The sequence below is a fragment of the Thamnophis sirtalis genome, unplaced genomic scaffold (genome assembly GCF_051295495.1).
Source record: "Thamnophis sirtalis isolate CommonGarterSnake01/CBP01778 unplaced genomic scaffold, rThaSir2_p1.2 scaffold_17, whole genome shotgun sequence".
Taxonomy (NCBI): domain Eukaryota; kingdom Metazoa; phylum Chordata; class Lepidosauria; order Squamata; family Natricidae; genus Thamnophis; species Thamnophis sirtalis.
Genome location: NW_028261397.1, coordinates 284,993 through 299,950, shown reverse-complemented (window position 1 = coordinate 299,950; position 14,958 = coordinate 284,993). Strand labels below are relative to the sequence as shown.

At 51.9% G+C, this 14,958-nt stretch overlaps 1 protein-coding gene across 1 annotated transcript; it reads right to left on the bottom strand.

Moving 5' to 3' along the window:
* Nucleotides 1-760: 760 nt before the first annotated feature.
* On the bottom strand, nucleotides 761-13,054 carry DPH1 (diphthamide biosynthesis 1). Its single transcript, XM_087702849.1, has 6 exons — nucleotides 12,930-13,054; nucleotides 9,716-9,872; nucleotides 9,225-9,325; nucleotides 8,855-8,933; nucleotides 8,508-8,639; nucleotides 761-1,142 (listed from the first exon to the last, which is right to left on the bottom strand). The coding sequence occupies exons 1-6, from the start codon at nucleotides 12,959-12,961 to the stop codon at nucleotides 975-977; spliced, it is 669 nt and encodes a 222-aa protein (XP_087558975.1). The 5' UTR covers nucleotides 12,962-13,054; the 3' UTR covers nucleotides 761-974.
* Between the last annotated feature and the right edge of the window lie 1,904 nt (nucleotides 13,055-14,958).

The following is a 14,958-nucleotide window of genomic DNA, read 5'->3' as shown; positions in this document are numbered from 1 at the left end:
CAAGAGAAATAAAACCGAGAAATCTCCGGGTTATCATTCCCCTTTTAAGTCCCTAACAATAACAAAACCACCAGTTTTGATTTGATAGCAACGATGACAAGTCTTATTATTATTCAGGCACGTCAACAGCATCAATAGCATTTTGGCTTAGCTGCCACTTCACAATGCTTCACAGCGCTCTCTCGGCGGTTTGCAGTGTCAGCATTATTTTTGCATGTTTTGCGCACAACAATCTGGGTCCTCATTTTATCCACCTCGGAAGGATGGCAGGCCAAGTCAACCTCGAACTCCTGCCTGTGGGCAGAGTCGGCCTGCAATGCTGCCTTCTAAGGACTGCGCCATAAAAGCACAGAGAGCAGAAGGCAGAAACGCCAGGGATGCCTCTGATATCAATATAGCAATAGCAGTAGACTTATATACCGCTTCATAGGGCTTTCAGCCCTCTCTAAGCGGTTTACAGAGAGTCAGCATATTGCCCCCAACAATCTGGGTCCTCATTTTACCCACCTCGGAAGGATGGAAGGCTGAGTCAACCTTCAGCCGGTGAGATTATGATATCTCTGATATCAACAGGCATGGATGGATACTTCTTGCACTCCCAGATACCCTCTGATTGTGCCCCCCCCCTTCTCTCCACCCACCCCCGGACACACGTGCCCTCTTTCTGCTTATCGCTGCCAGGACTTCCTCGCCACACAGTTTCAGGTGCCTGTGCTTAGTCCATATTCAGTGTCTCTGGCAAAGCCCCCGTTTTCTTAAATAATTACTCCAGCGAAGGCACTTCTGATTCTCCAGCTGCTGAACCCCAAAAGTCGGTGGCTGCAGGAAGCCCTAAAGGCAAAACCAGGCCTCCCGAAGAGCTGGCGGGGGAACGCAGCACCCTCCTCTCTGGAGATTGCAAGCACTGCTTTTCCCCACCGGAGCGTGGGGGTGGGATGGGGGAATCGGCCAAAGGATGCCCCAAAGCTTGCCCCCTACGGCTGCTGCTGCTGCTCCTTCACGCACTGCCTGGGACCAGTTTGAGTCCCCAGCTCCACTCCGAGGTTTGATGGCACCTCTTCCTCCTCCGTCTCCTGCTGGCAGGAGGAGCAGCTCTTCAGGGCTCCTTTCCCAGGTGGTGGCAGGGATTTGGCCAAGTTCACCTGGAAAGCAAGAAACCACAAGACGAGGGTAGATTAATGCCGTCATGGACGTAACGCCCCATCTCCATAGGGGCACTTCCAAGCGCTATCGTGACTGGTCGATCTGGGCCAGAGGCTTTGCAGCCCCTCCACATGTCGGGCCAGAGGGGCTCAGGCAAACAAGCTGCCACCAGTCAGTCCCATTCTCCAGATAACCAGTGCCAAGGGGCATGGGGGCACAACACAGAGCTCCCTAGGGAAAGCCTCCCCCCCCCCCAATCCCCACTGGCCAAACCAGCAGCCCCAGACAGCGTGCCGTAATCTCTCGGTTTCTTCTTCCCTTCGGTTCTTGGCAGAACAGCTGCAGCCATAACCCAGGGACGGATCAATGCAGGGCCTTCTCTGCTGCGCATGCCAGCCCACCCTCCAGGCAAGGAGCCCCCTCTCGAAGGCAGCCTTAAGCAAGGCCCTCGGGCGGGGGGAGGGTGTGTGTAGCACAGGCACACTGAGCAAATGAAGAGGCCTCCCCTGCGAAGATGAACTAGAGAAAGACCCAAAGAACAAAACTAAAAAAGAAAAAAGAGGGATGATAAAACATAAGATCAGCTTAATAACTCAAAAGGAATTAGAACAGAAAATTAAAGCGGCCAGACAGAATTACTTTGAACAAGCCAATAAACCTGGGCGATGGCTGGCATACAGATTGAAGAATGGAAGAGAAAAAAGGATGATATCTCAATTAAAAGAGGATGAGGAAAGAATTAAATACAAAGCGGAAGAAAAGAAGCATATTATTCATAAATACTTCGCAAAACTATAAGCGCAAGATAGTATGGAGGAAACCAAAATAAAACATTATTTAAACACAGAAAAGATAACACCAATCTCAAAAGAACAAAGGGAGGCGATAAACAGGCCAATAACGTTAGCCGAAGTGGAATTAGTCCTGATAAACCAGAAAAATAATAAAACCCCAGGACCAGACGGAACATCAGTGGAGCTATACAAATATAATAAAATAATATTGGAAGAGCTAGGAGTGGAAATGTTTAATGGAAGTTTTAGGAAAAGCCAAGATGCCTGAATCATGGACAGAAGCAATAATATCGCTAATCCCAAAAGAAGAAACCAACCTACAAGAAATTCAAAATTACAGGCCAATTTCATTACTAAACTCCGATTATAAAGGAAGAATTAAAACAGGTTTTAAATGAACGAATACACCCAGACCAAAACGGATTTTTACCTCACAGACACATTAAAAATAATGCGAGACATAGCAGAGTATTACGAGGCGCATCCAGAAAAACAAATGGTTCTGGTTTTCCTTGATGCACAAAAGCATTTGACAATGTAATCTGGAAATGTATAATAACACTATTGGACGAGATGAAATTCGGAGAAAAATGTATAAACTTATAATTATGATAGAAGGATTTTATAACAGTCAGACAGCCAAAGTTCTGATGAATGGAGATCTAACACAGGATTGAAATAAAAAAAAGAAGTCAGACAGAGATGCCCCCTCTCTCCTTTTCTGTTTATATTGACTTTGGAAATTTTATTAAATGGAATTTGGAAGGACCAGGGAATAAAAGGTTTAAGACTCAAAAATGAAGAATGTAAGGCCCAAGCCTATGCCGATGACTTAGCATTTGTTCTAGAGGATCCATTAGAATCCAGCCTGAAATTAATTCAAAAATTAGAAGAATATGGCGAGGTAGCAGGACTAAAGATCAATAAAGAAAAAACAAAAATGATAACCAAGAACATGACAAAAAAGCAAGAAGAGGAACTGGAAGCAGCAACCAGAATGCAAATAACTAAGAAAGTGAAATACTTGGGGATCTTGGGTGTCGGCAAAATGTTCCACAATTAAAGACGATAATTATAATAAATTAGTGATACAAATAAGGAAAGATTTAGAAAATTGGAAAAATATTCAGCTCTCACTCATGGGACTTATAGCAACAATTAAAATGAATATTTTACCAAGAATCTTATTCCTGTTGCAAGCCGCACCTATTAATCCGGGTAAAAAATTATTTCAAGAATTAAACAAAATAACCGCTAGGTTCATTTGGCAGGGACGAAAAGCGAGGATTAAACTAAAGTCAATGCAAGACAGCAAGGAGAGGGGAGGCTTAGCATTACCAAATTGGGAATTATACGCATCAGCAGTAACAATAACATGGGTGAAGGATTGGATAGAGCTAAAGAATAAAAGAATTTTGACCTTAGAAGGCCATGATTTGGAAGCAGGCTGGCATACATCCCTATGGGATGATAAAAATAAAACGCACAAATACTTTCAAAATCATTTAACCAGAAGAGCGTTATTGCAAAAATGGCTCAAAACCAAAAAAATTCACTATGTGAAAATCCAGAATTGGCCATCACCGACAGAAATGATTTTATAGATTTGAACAAAATGCTAAGATACAGAGTTTTAATTAATAGACAGGGAAATTTAAAAACAATTGAAGAATTGGCAGAACAGAACATGAAAGTTGACTGGCTAACTTACCTCCAAATCAAAACTAAATACAATAATGATACTAAATTATATGACATTGAAACAGAACCACAAGAATTGGATAAAATTATTCAAAGCGCAGGTAGAAAGATGATAGGGAGAATATATAAATTTCTCCTGAAGTATCAAATGGAAGAGGAAATTGTGAAAGAACAAATGATAAAATGGGTGCAGAACTTTGGCTATAATAGGAAAAAATTTGGGGAACAAACTTAAAAATGACATTATTGGTTGCATACAAGAAAAACCAGTACAAAATGTTTTACAGATGGCACCTGGTACCAAGAAGGTTAGCTAAAATCTTAACAAATACCTCGCCAAAATGTTGGAAATGCGAATCAATACACGGAACATGTTACCATTTATGGTGGACCTGTGAGGAGGCTAAAATTTTTTGGAAAAAGATCAAAAATTGGCTGGGGGCAATAACAGGGGCTAAAATAGAATGGAAACCTGAAGATTTTTTTTGTTAGGAATAATGTCTGCGAAATACAAAAAAGAAATCCAGCACTTAATACTACATATAATTACGGCGGCAAGGATTGCCTTTGCCCAGAAATGGAAAAACCAATTAACTCCAAGCAAAGATGAAACAATAAGAAAGGTTATGGATTGTGCTGAAATGGACAAACTAACTAAAGAAATCCAGGGAAAAGAAGAATCGGAATTCTACCAGATAGGGGATAAATGGAGGTATAGGTGGATGGAGGGAAGAAACAAGAATCAATGAAGGAATACAACAAAACTCAAAAATAAGAGTTATGAGTAAAATAAGAGGGTTACGAATGGTGAAATCCGAATGAAATACAATAGAAGGGGAAATAATATAAGGTGAGCGGTATCGATTGATAAGTGCCATTAGAAAGAACAGGAAGCCCCTGTTCGTATTGTATTGTGTAAATGTGGTGTGTACGTCTAAGTTTTGTGTGTGTGTATTTTACATGTTTGTTAAAAGAAAAAAGAGAGAGGCCTCCCCTGATTTGGGGGCAGAATAACTCAGATTCCGAATCAGGAGAAAAATCTCATGTGGTAAAAACTCAGCTGCTCTGCCCGGACAGCTGGCACGTGAGGCAATTCCACAGCAGTGCCAGGCAGATGCCCCAGATGCCTTTCCTCTCCTGCCCAGCCAGCCTCAATGGAGAAAACAGCTGCCAGTCAATGCCATCAACAGGCAGCCTGTTGCTGAAGCTCTTCCCAGGCACGACCTGGGTCTCCCCTGAACACACTCTTTCAAAACGCCTCCCCGTCTTCCGGGAGAGACCCTAAAAGTGCCCAACGTCACCCAGGGAGAAGCATGCTGGACAGGCCTTGCCAAGCAGCCCTATGGGGGGGGGCTGCCTGCAGGGGGGGCTGCAAGAAGCTCAGCATCCCTCCCCCTTTGCCGTAGCGCCATTCCCACCCCATGGCTACAGCACTCTGGCAGGGAAAGCTCACCCAACGGATCTGCGCCCTGAGCTGAAAGGGGCAGAAGCTGCCAATCTTGCCCCAGCCCCCCCCACTGGAGAAATGGAAGGGATTGGGGGGGGGGTCAGCCTTGGCAAATTTCTCTCTGCTTTCTCTCTCTTTGCTTCTATGATTTTTGGGGACTAGATCCCCTTCATCCTTCTTTACCCGCTTACAGATCACATGGTCACATAGATACATGGAGGACTTTCTTCACACCGTAAATGAGCACATAGAGCCAAGGTGGCGCAGTGGTTAAATGCAGCACTGCAGGCTACTGCTAGATCAGCAGGTCAGCGGTTCAAATCTCACCGGCTCAGGGTTGACTCAGCCTTCCATCCTTCCGAGGTGGGTAAAATGAGGACCCAGATTGTTGGGGGCAATATGCTGACTCTCTGTAAACCGCTTAGAGAGGCCTGAAAGGCCTATGAAGCGGTATATAAGTCTACTGCTATTGCTATTGCTATTGCTATTGCTATTGCTATTGCTAAATCAGTGGTTCCCAAACTTGGCAACTTTAAGACTTGTGGACTTCAACTCCCAGAATTCTCCAGCCAGCACAAGCAGAGCTGGCTGGAGAATTCTGGGAGTTGAAGTCCACAAGTCTTAAAGTTGCCAAGTTTGGGAACCACTGCCATAAATCCTACGAAAGTCCTTTCATTCAAATATTTCAGTGCCTTATTTCTCCTCAGCCCACACGTTTCTCCTCTGCAAAGGTTTTCCATACAAAACGACACAAGCAACGGGCAGCAGCACCAACGTCCCAAATGGAGCATGAAACTACGTTGTTTAACTTCACGTGCTTTTGCGTGTTGCCTATATTTACAATTCAGAAACTGATCAGTAATTTCACCCCAAAATTCTGCTGCCAGCTGGGGAATTCTGGGAGTGGAAGTCCACAAGTCTTAAACGCTGCCAAGGTTAGATACCCCTGGGCTAAATTCATGGCCTGCAGCACCCAGAAGTGGAAGACAGAAAGTGATATTAAGGTCGGGGGGGATGGGATCTGCCCCAAAGATCGCAACCCATAGGAAATGCAGCTGGTGAGACTCCACACCTGGGACAACTGAGTGGCAGAAGCCGGTTCTCTCCTCTTCAGGTTACATACACCAAAGAGCCTCAGAAAGGCACCAGGCAGGTGTACAGAGGGAGCCCATCCAAGGGTTACCCCTGCAGATGCCCTCTGGAGCCAAAAGGGCCGTGCAGGGCCTGCCAATGATGGAGGCGGCAGGGAGGAGCCGAGGGGTCGTCTCAGATAATTTGCACGGGAGGACTTGGGCTGGAAGAGAAGGCGGCCGTTGAACCTAGCAGGCCCACCAGGAGTGAAGGCCACGAGGTCTGGGCCTCCAGAACAGCGTTTCTCAATTCCAGCAACTTTTAAGATGTGTGGACTTCAATTCCCAGCATTCCTCAGGCCACATGGCAGCTGAGGAATGCTGGGAGTTGAAGTCCACGTGACTTAGAGCTGCTGGGGTTGAGACATATAGCAATAGCAATTGCAATAGTTCGACTTATATACCGCTTCATGGGGCTTTCAGCCCTCTCTAAGCGGTTTACAGTCAGCATATGGCCCCCAACAATCCATAGATAGATAGATAGATAGATAGATAGATAGATAGATAGATAGATAGATAGATAGATAGATAGATAGATTGCAATAGCAGTTAGACTTATATACCGCTTCATAGGGCTTTCAGCCCCCTCTAAGCGGTTTACAGAGTCAGCATATTGCCCCCAACAACAATCCGGGTCCTCATTTCACCCACCTCGGAAGGATGGAAGGCTGAGTCAACCTTGAGCCGGTGAGATTTGAACAGCCGAACTGCAGAACTGCAGTCAGCTGAAGTGGCCTGCAGTGCTGCATTTAACCACTGCGCCACCTCGGCTCTTTAAGGGAGTCAGTGAGGCATCTCAGTGGTGGGGCCTGGATTCAGCAGTTCCACCTGTGCTTAAAAGACAAAGGCTGCCCTTTCGAGGACTGCAAAGGTTCGGACAGAGAGGGCCACTCTTTGGAAAAATGAAGAGGCCACCTGTGTCCAAATTGTACAGCCCTCCCTCAACAGAGGGGGAGGGGAAATACTACACCATCCATCTCCAGTCCACAACAACACGGCCCTTTCACCAGTTCCAAGAAGGCTCCAATCCCCCATTTGCACCACTCAGGTGACCCCGAGGACACTGAGAAACCTCCGAGTGACTTAAGAGACCAGGCGAAGAGGATGAAAAGGACACTAGCCGTCTGCAAGGAGTGTAAATCCTTCCTTTCCCCCCCCCCAAGCCCCCCAGTCAGAGCTGAAGAAGCTCCTTGGATGAGAAGCAAAATGTCTTCAATGAAAAACCAGAAAGTCCCAATTGCCTCTTGAAACCCCCCCCCCCCCACACCTTTGGGACAACCTCAGTAGTGAGAGTAGCAGGGCGTGGGGGGGGGGTCGGACCTCAGTCTCCCCCAGGGGAGCCGCCATGGAGCTGCTGCCATGAGGTGATTAATGCCGTGAAGGTAGCCATAGCCCTCCTTGGGTGGTGGCTTTCTGGAATGATGATTTTCTGAGATATATTTTCCCTCTGTAGAACATGAAATAAAGGCAGAACCTGTCCAAAAAATCATGCCTGCTTCAGACTGTGACTTCTGATCAAGAGATTTAAAAAATTGCCTCTCTTGAGAGACGGCAAAATACTTAAGTGTTATTTTAAAAGTTTAGGAACCAGCAGCTCTGCCTTCAAAATAACCGTAATATTCTTGTTCTTCACTTCTTTTTTCCATCTACCCAAAAGGAATTGGGCCAAGGAAGGTGGGCCATTAACTGCCATTCAATTATGGGACCAAATGTGCAGTGGAAGTTAAATCCCCCCCCCCATCCCTGAAACCTTTTGGGTGGGGGAAGCCCCTTCCCTTTGGAGCCTTCACTCACCCCAAGGTCGCCTGGAGCCAGCTGCGTGGCACACCTGCTGAAAAGGCCGATGCCGTCCCGGGGGCATAAATGGGACCATGTTCCTAGCAGCTAACTGTCCCTCTGAACCAGATCCTATTGGGGGGGGGAGGTTCTGGGCTCCCCAGTTCAGGACAGACAGTGACAAAGAGGAGTAGACGGAGAGAAGGGCTACTAAGAGGGCAGGGGATCTGGGGACCAAGCCTTCCAGGAAAAAGATCTAGCTATCTGCAGAAGAGATTTCTTTCTTTTGGGGGGGGAGAGGGTTTCTCCTGACCCAGAAGAGCAAGACTAGAGCTACAAGGAAGGAGGCTCGGCTGAGGTTAGTCCATGGAACAGCCTGCCACAAGAAGTGGGCACCTCCTTTGCAGAGGCGAGATCCCCCCCCCCCGTCATTGAGCAGGGAGGTCCCTTTGAACTCCAGGAGGGGTCTGTGGGCCCAGGCCCCCTTATCCGAATGGGTGCCAGACCGGAGCTTACCTCTTTGGTCCTGCCCGCTTTCTGGGGCCGGTGGCTGGGGTGATTCACCGTCCATGGTCCCAGAGACTGACCGGCGTAGAAGTCCATGGGGTAGATCTCCTGCCATTTGATCTGCTGCAGAGCCACCGCAGCCTGGGAGGGGATGGGTTGGAGCAATCAGGATCCTGGCCTCAGCCTCCCCCACCTGGGGGCCAGAAGAGGCTGGATGTCTGTTGTCCCCCCTCCCCCATATGAATTGCATCTCGCCACTGAGTGTCCCGTTTTGGGGGGGAGGGGTCCCTGGCTATCCTTCCCGATTCCCCCCCAGCCCTCTCCTTCCCTCAACCGCCACGCCCCCCCCCCCATACCTCATAGGGCGTCAGCAGTGGCTTTTCAAAGGCCACCCCCCAGTCGATGGAGAGGCGGGGGCACGCCACCTGCACCCAGCTGCGGGGAGAGAGAAAATGGGGAGTGGGTGGGACGCCCAGCTCTTTCCCCTGAGGGGCAGGCTTGGCCCAGTCCCAGCCCCCACTTCAGGAGGGCCCCCCATGGGCCGGGACAGGAAGCCAAAGCGACCTCACTGCATTGAAGAAAGCAAAGACCCCCACCCCAAAAGACTGGGATTCTCCAGTCCCTGCCTGACACCCACCCACCCACCCACTCCGTGCAGCCAGAAGGTGGAAGAGGTGGGGACGGCCCACAGCCCAGCATGCTGGGGAAGGGTCTCCCAGTACTCACGCCTCAACATCTGGAAACAGCTGCAATTTGCTGGGGAAGATCTCAGAGAGGAGGAGCCGGATGTAGGGACGCCCCGCTGCCTCTAGGCTCGACTCCAGGTGCTGCCAAAGAGGGGAGGGGCTTACTCTGGGCACCCCCGTGGCCTCCTCCTTGGTCAAGGAGCTCCGGAGTGGGGGGGGGGGGTCCACTCACCAGCTGCTTGGTGAACGTCTCCGAAACGGAAGGAGGGATTCCCACGAAGGCTCCCCCCAAAAGAAGTTGGGGCGGGGAGCCCCTTCCCCTCCACTCCTCCTGCACAGAACCAGCTGGGGTCTCCTGAAAGCCCAAGCTGCACTTGCAGCCCCTCGGGGGTCTTCCAGGGCAGGAGTCAGCCTCCCCCCTGCAGAGGAGGCCAAAAGGAGCTTCTCCCCAACCCCCGTGGGCAACTGGCACAGGCAGCAGCAGCCGAGCGGGGGGCCTCCTGGGCTGCAAGGCCCGGCCAGAGGACTCACCTGCAGGATGGCCGGAGACCCCTGCCGCCCCAGGGTGCCCAGGATGAGGCCCCACTTGTGGGCACCGGCCGCTTGGCGGATGGCTGCCTTCCGCGACTCCTGCATGCGCTGGTGGGCGTAGAGCTCCCGGGAGAAGGCCTTGCTGTACGGATCGTACCTGAGGGAGGGGCACAAGGAGGGGACCCTGAGTGCGCCACTTTGATGGTGGTGCCCAGGCTGGACACAGGACACGCTGGCCCAGCCAAGGCAATCCACACCTCCATGCCCAGGTCGTTCGAACCCTCCGTGGCATCTTCCCTGAAGCCACACAGGAAGGGTTCCCTCCTCCCAGACGTTGTCTGACCTCCTAGGACTCCCCCACCCTCGGAGTAGCCCCGCTTGCCTTTACAGCAGGGATGTCCAAGCTAGGCCAATGTAAGGCTTGCAGACTTCAACTCCCAGAATTCCCTGGCCAGCTGGCTCGGGAATTCTGGGAGTTGAAGTCCGTAGGTCTTCAGGTGACCAACGTTGGACACCTTGGGAGCCACGGCCAGCCACGAGCTGCAAAAGCTGGGAATGCGGAACAGAGCGGGCGTAACCCCTGCCGGACGGTGGCATTTGGATCATCGGGGCAAGAGCCCCAATTAGAGCCTCTGCCAACTTCTGCTGGACAGGAACTATTTTTGCGCTAATGCAGTTTAAAACTGCATATATATATATATGTTGCAGTTACATTACACGGCTAACCCGCATTCAGCGTGTAATTAACTATTTCAAAAATAATACAATCGCTCTCTCTCTCCCTCTCTCTCCCTCTTTTGCGTCAGTCCCAAGCCTGATAAGCGGTTCTTCCATCTTTTCCCCCACCCAAATCACTAAAAAAGATGCTGAGGAAGCCGGACCCATCGGGAGCCTCTGGCTAGGAACGTCCCTCTGCTCCCCCCAGCCCTAACTGGGTCACTCTCTTCCCTGGCTTTTAAGGGGGGGGGGTCGGTCCTCAGTGGCTCTTGGGATACGAGAATGACAGAACCAGAGGCGGTCAGTGCGAGGCCCACTCCACTCTCAACCACCTTCAGACGCATGGACCAAGTCTCACATTGCCCCAATGGCCTTGGGATACTAAGAGTAACAGAATAACAGAGCTGGAAGGGACCTTATAGGTCTTCTAGTCCAACCCCCCCCTCCCCCGGTCAAGTGGGCATCTCTCTGCCCAGAAATGCTGCCTCCCAGCAGTGCCCCGTGCCAGGAGTGACCCCTGCCTGGCGCTCCCTCAACCGTGCCAGCCGCTTTGCAAGCCCGAGGCCGGCCTTGCGAGGGAGGCACAGAAGGACCACGAAGCGAGCGGGTCTCCTCCTGCCAGCCATGCCCGCTGCCCGCTTCCCTCCACGGCCGCTCAGGAAACGGGCCACTGGTTGCCCACCGCCAGGAAGGGAATTTTAATCACCGCAAGGCTGAACCGGCCGGCCTTCCAAGCCCATAAAAACTGTCACCTCCGCCTGTCAGTAACCAAGTTGCCTGCTCGGAAATTCGGATTCCAGGAAGGGGCTGAGGGTCTCCCGGGCGACAGGCGCAGCGTGGCTTTTCTGCAACCCCATTTCAGGTGGGGGGGGGCAGGGGCTCTAATGGGCCCCCTGCAGAAGCCGCTTCCTGGTTCTTTGCGCAAAGAACGCCGAGATGATGCCAGGGCTGCCCTGCCCTCCCAGCCCCCCTCCCAGCCCCCCCCCCAGGCCCTCCCAGTGGCATTTCCGGGCTCTGCCGATTAGCCCAAAGCGAAGGCCAGCCGGGCATGGAGACCCCCGCTTTGTCCCCACCAAGGGTCCTCTCTAACTGGTCGGGGATCCACAGACCCTCCATGACATTCCGGAAGAGGCGGACTCTCCTGTCGTTTCCATGCGGGGAATGAATGGCCAGGCATTCCTGCTCACCTGGGCTGCAAAGGACAGAAGGGGGCAACCGAGGGCATTCCAATTCAGAACAGAGTTGGAAAGGGGCCTGAGGTCTTCTACTCCAACCTCCTGCTCAGACAAGGGGCTCTCCAGTCTCTCCCTAAAAAAAGCTCCAGTGATGGAGCACCCACAACCTCTGGTGGCAAGCTGTTCCACTGGCTAATTGTTGTCAGGAAGTTTCTCCTTAGTTCTAGGTTGCTTCCCTCCTCGATTAGTTTCCATCCACTGCTCTCTTCTTTGCGACCGACCCTCAAATAATACTGGAAGGCTGCTATCATGTCGCCCCGGCCCTTCTCCTCATCAGATCAGCCAGGACGCCTGGCAGAAGGGACCCCCGACTGGTGCCATTCTGGGCTCCTTGGGGGGGTTTGCCCTCAGTGGGGGCAGAGGGCGGCCTCAGGGACCGACGCTGGCAGGCAGCAAGCAGCTCAGGGGTCCTGCGGTTGCTGCCACTCCCTCCCACCCACCCCAAACTCCCCAGGTGCTCCTGAAAACAGCCCCCCTGCCCCCCTTCGCCAGGTGGGCTGGAAGGCTGCCTCTCCGCCAAAGGTGGCCGGCCCTCCAGCCTGGGGGCCCCAGGGGGCAGCTTGGCTTAGAGGTGCCCGTTTTCATCCTCTCTTTGCCGAGGGGGTTCGCATTATTTGTTCTCCGTACTATTTATTTCTTAATGTAGATTTGTTCAGTTCTCCTATCTGTGGATTTTCTATCTGGGGTTTTTATCCGGTTCCCACGTGCCGCCCTGAGTTGCTTTAGGGCAGCTATACAGATTTGATAAATAAGTTAATAAACACGGCACAAGTGGGCCTTGGGGGGGGGGAGGGCTGCCAGGGGCTGAGAGCACATCTGGGCAGTGTCCGGGGGAGGGGGGGGCTCTGGCAAGAAGAGACATTTGGAAGGGAGGGAGGGAGGGGGAGGGGCAGGAGGAAAATCCACTCCCTGAATTCCCTGCCTAGAAGGGCAGGAACTGCAGGCTCCGGCAGTCTTAAATGGAGCCCCCAGAGCCCAGGGCAGTGTACCTGTCACCGCCACCTGTTCTCAAGGAAGAAGCAGGGGCAGGAAAGGCTCTGGGCCCCTGGGGGGAGAGGCAGCCATCGGGGAGGGACACGGCTGGGTCAGACTCAGCTTCACCCCTCTGAAGAGCCCCGGGTGAGTTACCTGGCCTTCCCTCCTTGGCTGGCCTCAGACCCACTCTCGCCACAGCCCCCTCCCTTCCCCCCTGTGGGGTGGGGTGGGGGGCACACCAAGAGCCCCGGCCAGGCCCCTTCCCCTCCCGGCCGGCCGCCAGGTACCTGTAGGCGGGGACATCAGGGTTGGCGATCATGATGGACTCCAGGTGGAAACGGCCGTCTCCCAGGTAGCTGCAACAGAAAGGGGGGGGGTCAGCAAAGTAGGGGGGAGCCGAGTGGGAAGGGATCCTGAGAAGCCTCCAAGAGCCACGGGGGAGCCTGGCAAAGGGCAGGCAGGCAGGGAGGGAGGGAGGGAGGGAGGGAGGGAGGGAAGGAGGGAGTAGGTGATGAGCCTCGGGCTGAGCATCTGGCTCTGACCTGGGCAGAATCCCACCTGCCGGGAGGTGGGAGTGGAGGGGGGGCTGGAGGGGTCTTCCCTCTCACCCCAGCAGCTCTCCTGCAGCCACACTGCCTCTCTCCAAAAGGACATTCAACGCTGCTGGTTCCAATTTATTTTATTTTATTCTATTATTTTATCTCATGTTTCTTATTTTTATAAACAACACAAGACTGTGAACATACGTAAATCTCCTTCCTCCTCCTCCTCTTGTCCAGAGAACAACAATGCTGTGAGGAGGGTTGGGGTGGGCTGAGAGAGACGGAGGGAGGGAGGGAGGGGAAGGAAGGGAGCTCACCAATGCCAACCAACTGCATGAAGAGGAAGATAAATGCTTATTTATTTTATCAAAAACCTTGCTATAGCTGCCCTTCTTCCAAACAACTCTGGTTGGCTCCCAGTCACAGGTGAAAAGACATATAAAATCACATTAAAACTACAAAAATAAGTTGATTAAAGACATACAAAAAACCCCAAAAATTGGTGCGAAATCACACTTCTAATGTGTGATTATCCAGTTTTCTCCCAGAGCTTGGGGGGAATCCGGGTCTTCAAGGCTGAGAGGGGGAGGGGGCTGCCAAACTCCGGGGGGGGGGGTCAGTCTTCCCTAGGACAGAGGCTGGCAGGGAGAAGGCCCACTGGGCCCCAGGAGGAGGAGGAGGAAGGGGGGGGGAGCTGGGGCAGGACAGAAGGTCACCTTGCCTGACCAGGGGCTCCCCACTACTTCCCCCCCCCCAAGCCCTCCTCTGCGCCTCCTCCAGCCCTTCGGCATTCACAGCACATTAAGCATTTCCCTGCTCCAATAATTAGGCGCGCAGCCTGTGGGGCTTGGCTGATTTGCTGCCCTTAAGGAAAAAGAACCAGCTGTGCCATCCAAGCTGCCCGTCCCTCTTTCAGCCCCCGGCTCACTCGCTCTGTCGCCCCGCATGGAGCAGAGCTGGTGGCTGGCAGAGGGGACCACGCAGGTAAGGACAACGGAGTCGGAGGGGAGCTTGGACGCCTTCTAGTCCAGCCCCCTGCTCAAGCCGGAGACCCCCGACCATTTCAGACAAGTAGCTGCCTAGTCCCTTCTTGGAAGCCTCCAGTGATGGAGCAGACGCAACTGGGCAGTCGGAACAATTAATCCGTGGAAGAGACGTTGCCTCCAAAGGTTGCGGCTGCTCCAACCCTGGAAGTTTTGAAGAAGAGACTGGACAGCCATTTCTCTGAAGGGTTTCCTACCTGAGCAAGGGGTTGGACTAGAACAGTGTTTCTCAACCTTGTCAACTTGAAGATGTCCGGACTTCAACTCCCAGAATTCCCCAGCCAGCGAATGCTGGCTGGGGAATTCTGGGAGTTGAAGTCCGGACATCTTCAAGTTGACAAGGTTGAGAAACACTGTCCTAACCACTGCTGGGGAATTCTGGGAGTTGAAGTCCAGACATCTTCAAGTTGACAAGGTTGAGAAACACTGTCCTAACCACTGCTGGGGAATTCTGGGAGTTGAAGTCCAGACATCTTCAAGTGGCCAAGGTTGAAAAACACTGGACTAGAAGACCTCCAAGGTCTCTTCCCTCTCTGTTATTCTATTCCATTCCGTGCTGGTGGCCAGCTGTTCCCCTGGTTAATTATTCTCACTGTCATGAAATTTCTCCTTGATGCGTTTCCATCCGTTGCGTCTTCTCCTGCCCTCAAATGATCTGCCTTTCGCAATCTACCTCTTGCCAGCCCACCCACCCTCCCAAATCCCACGATGGGCCCTGGGGTGGCTAAGCC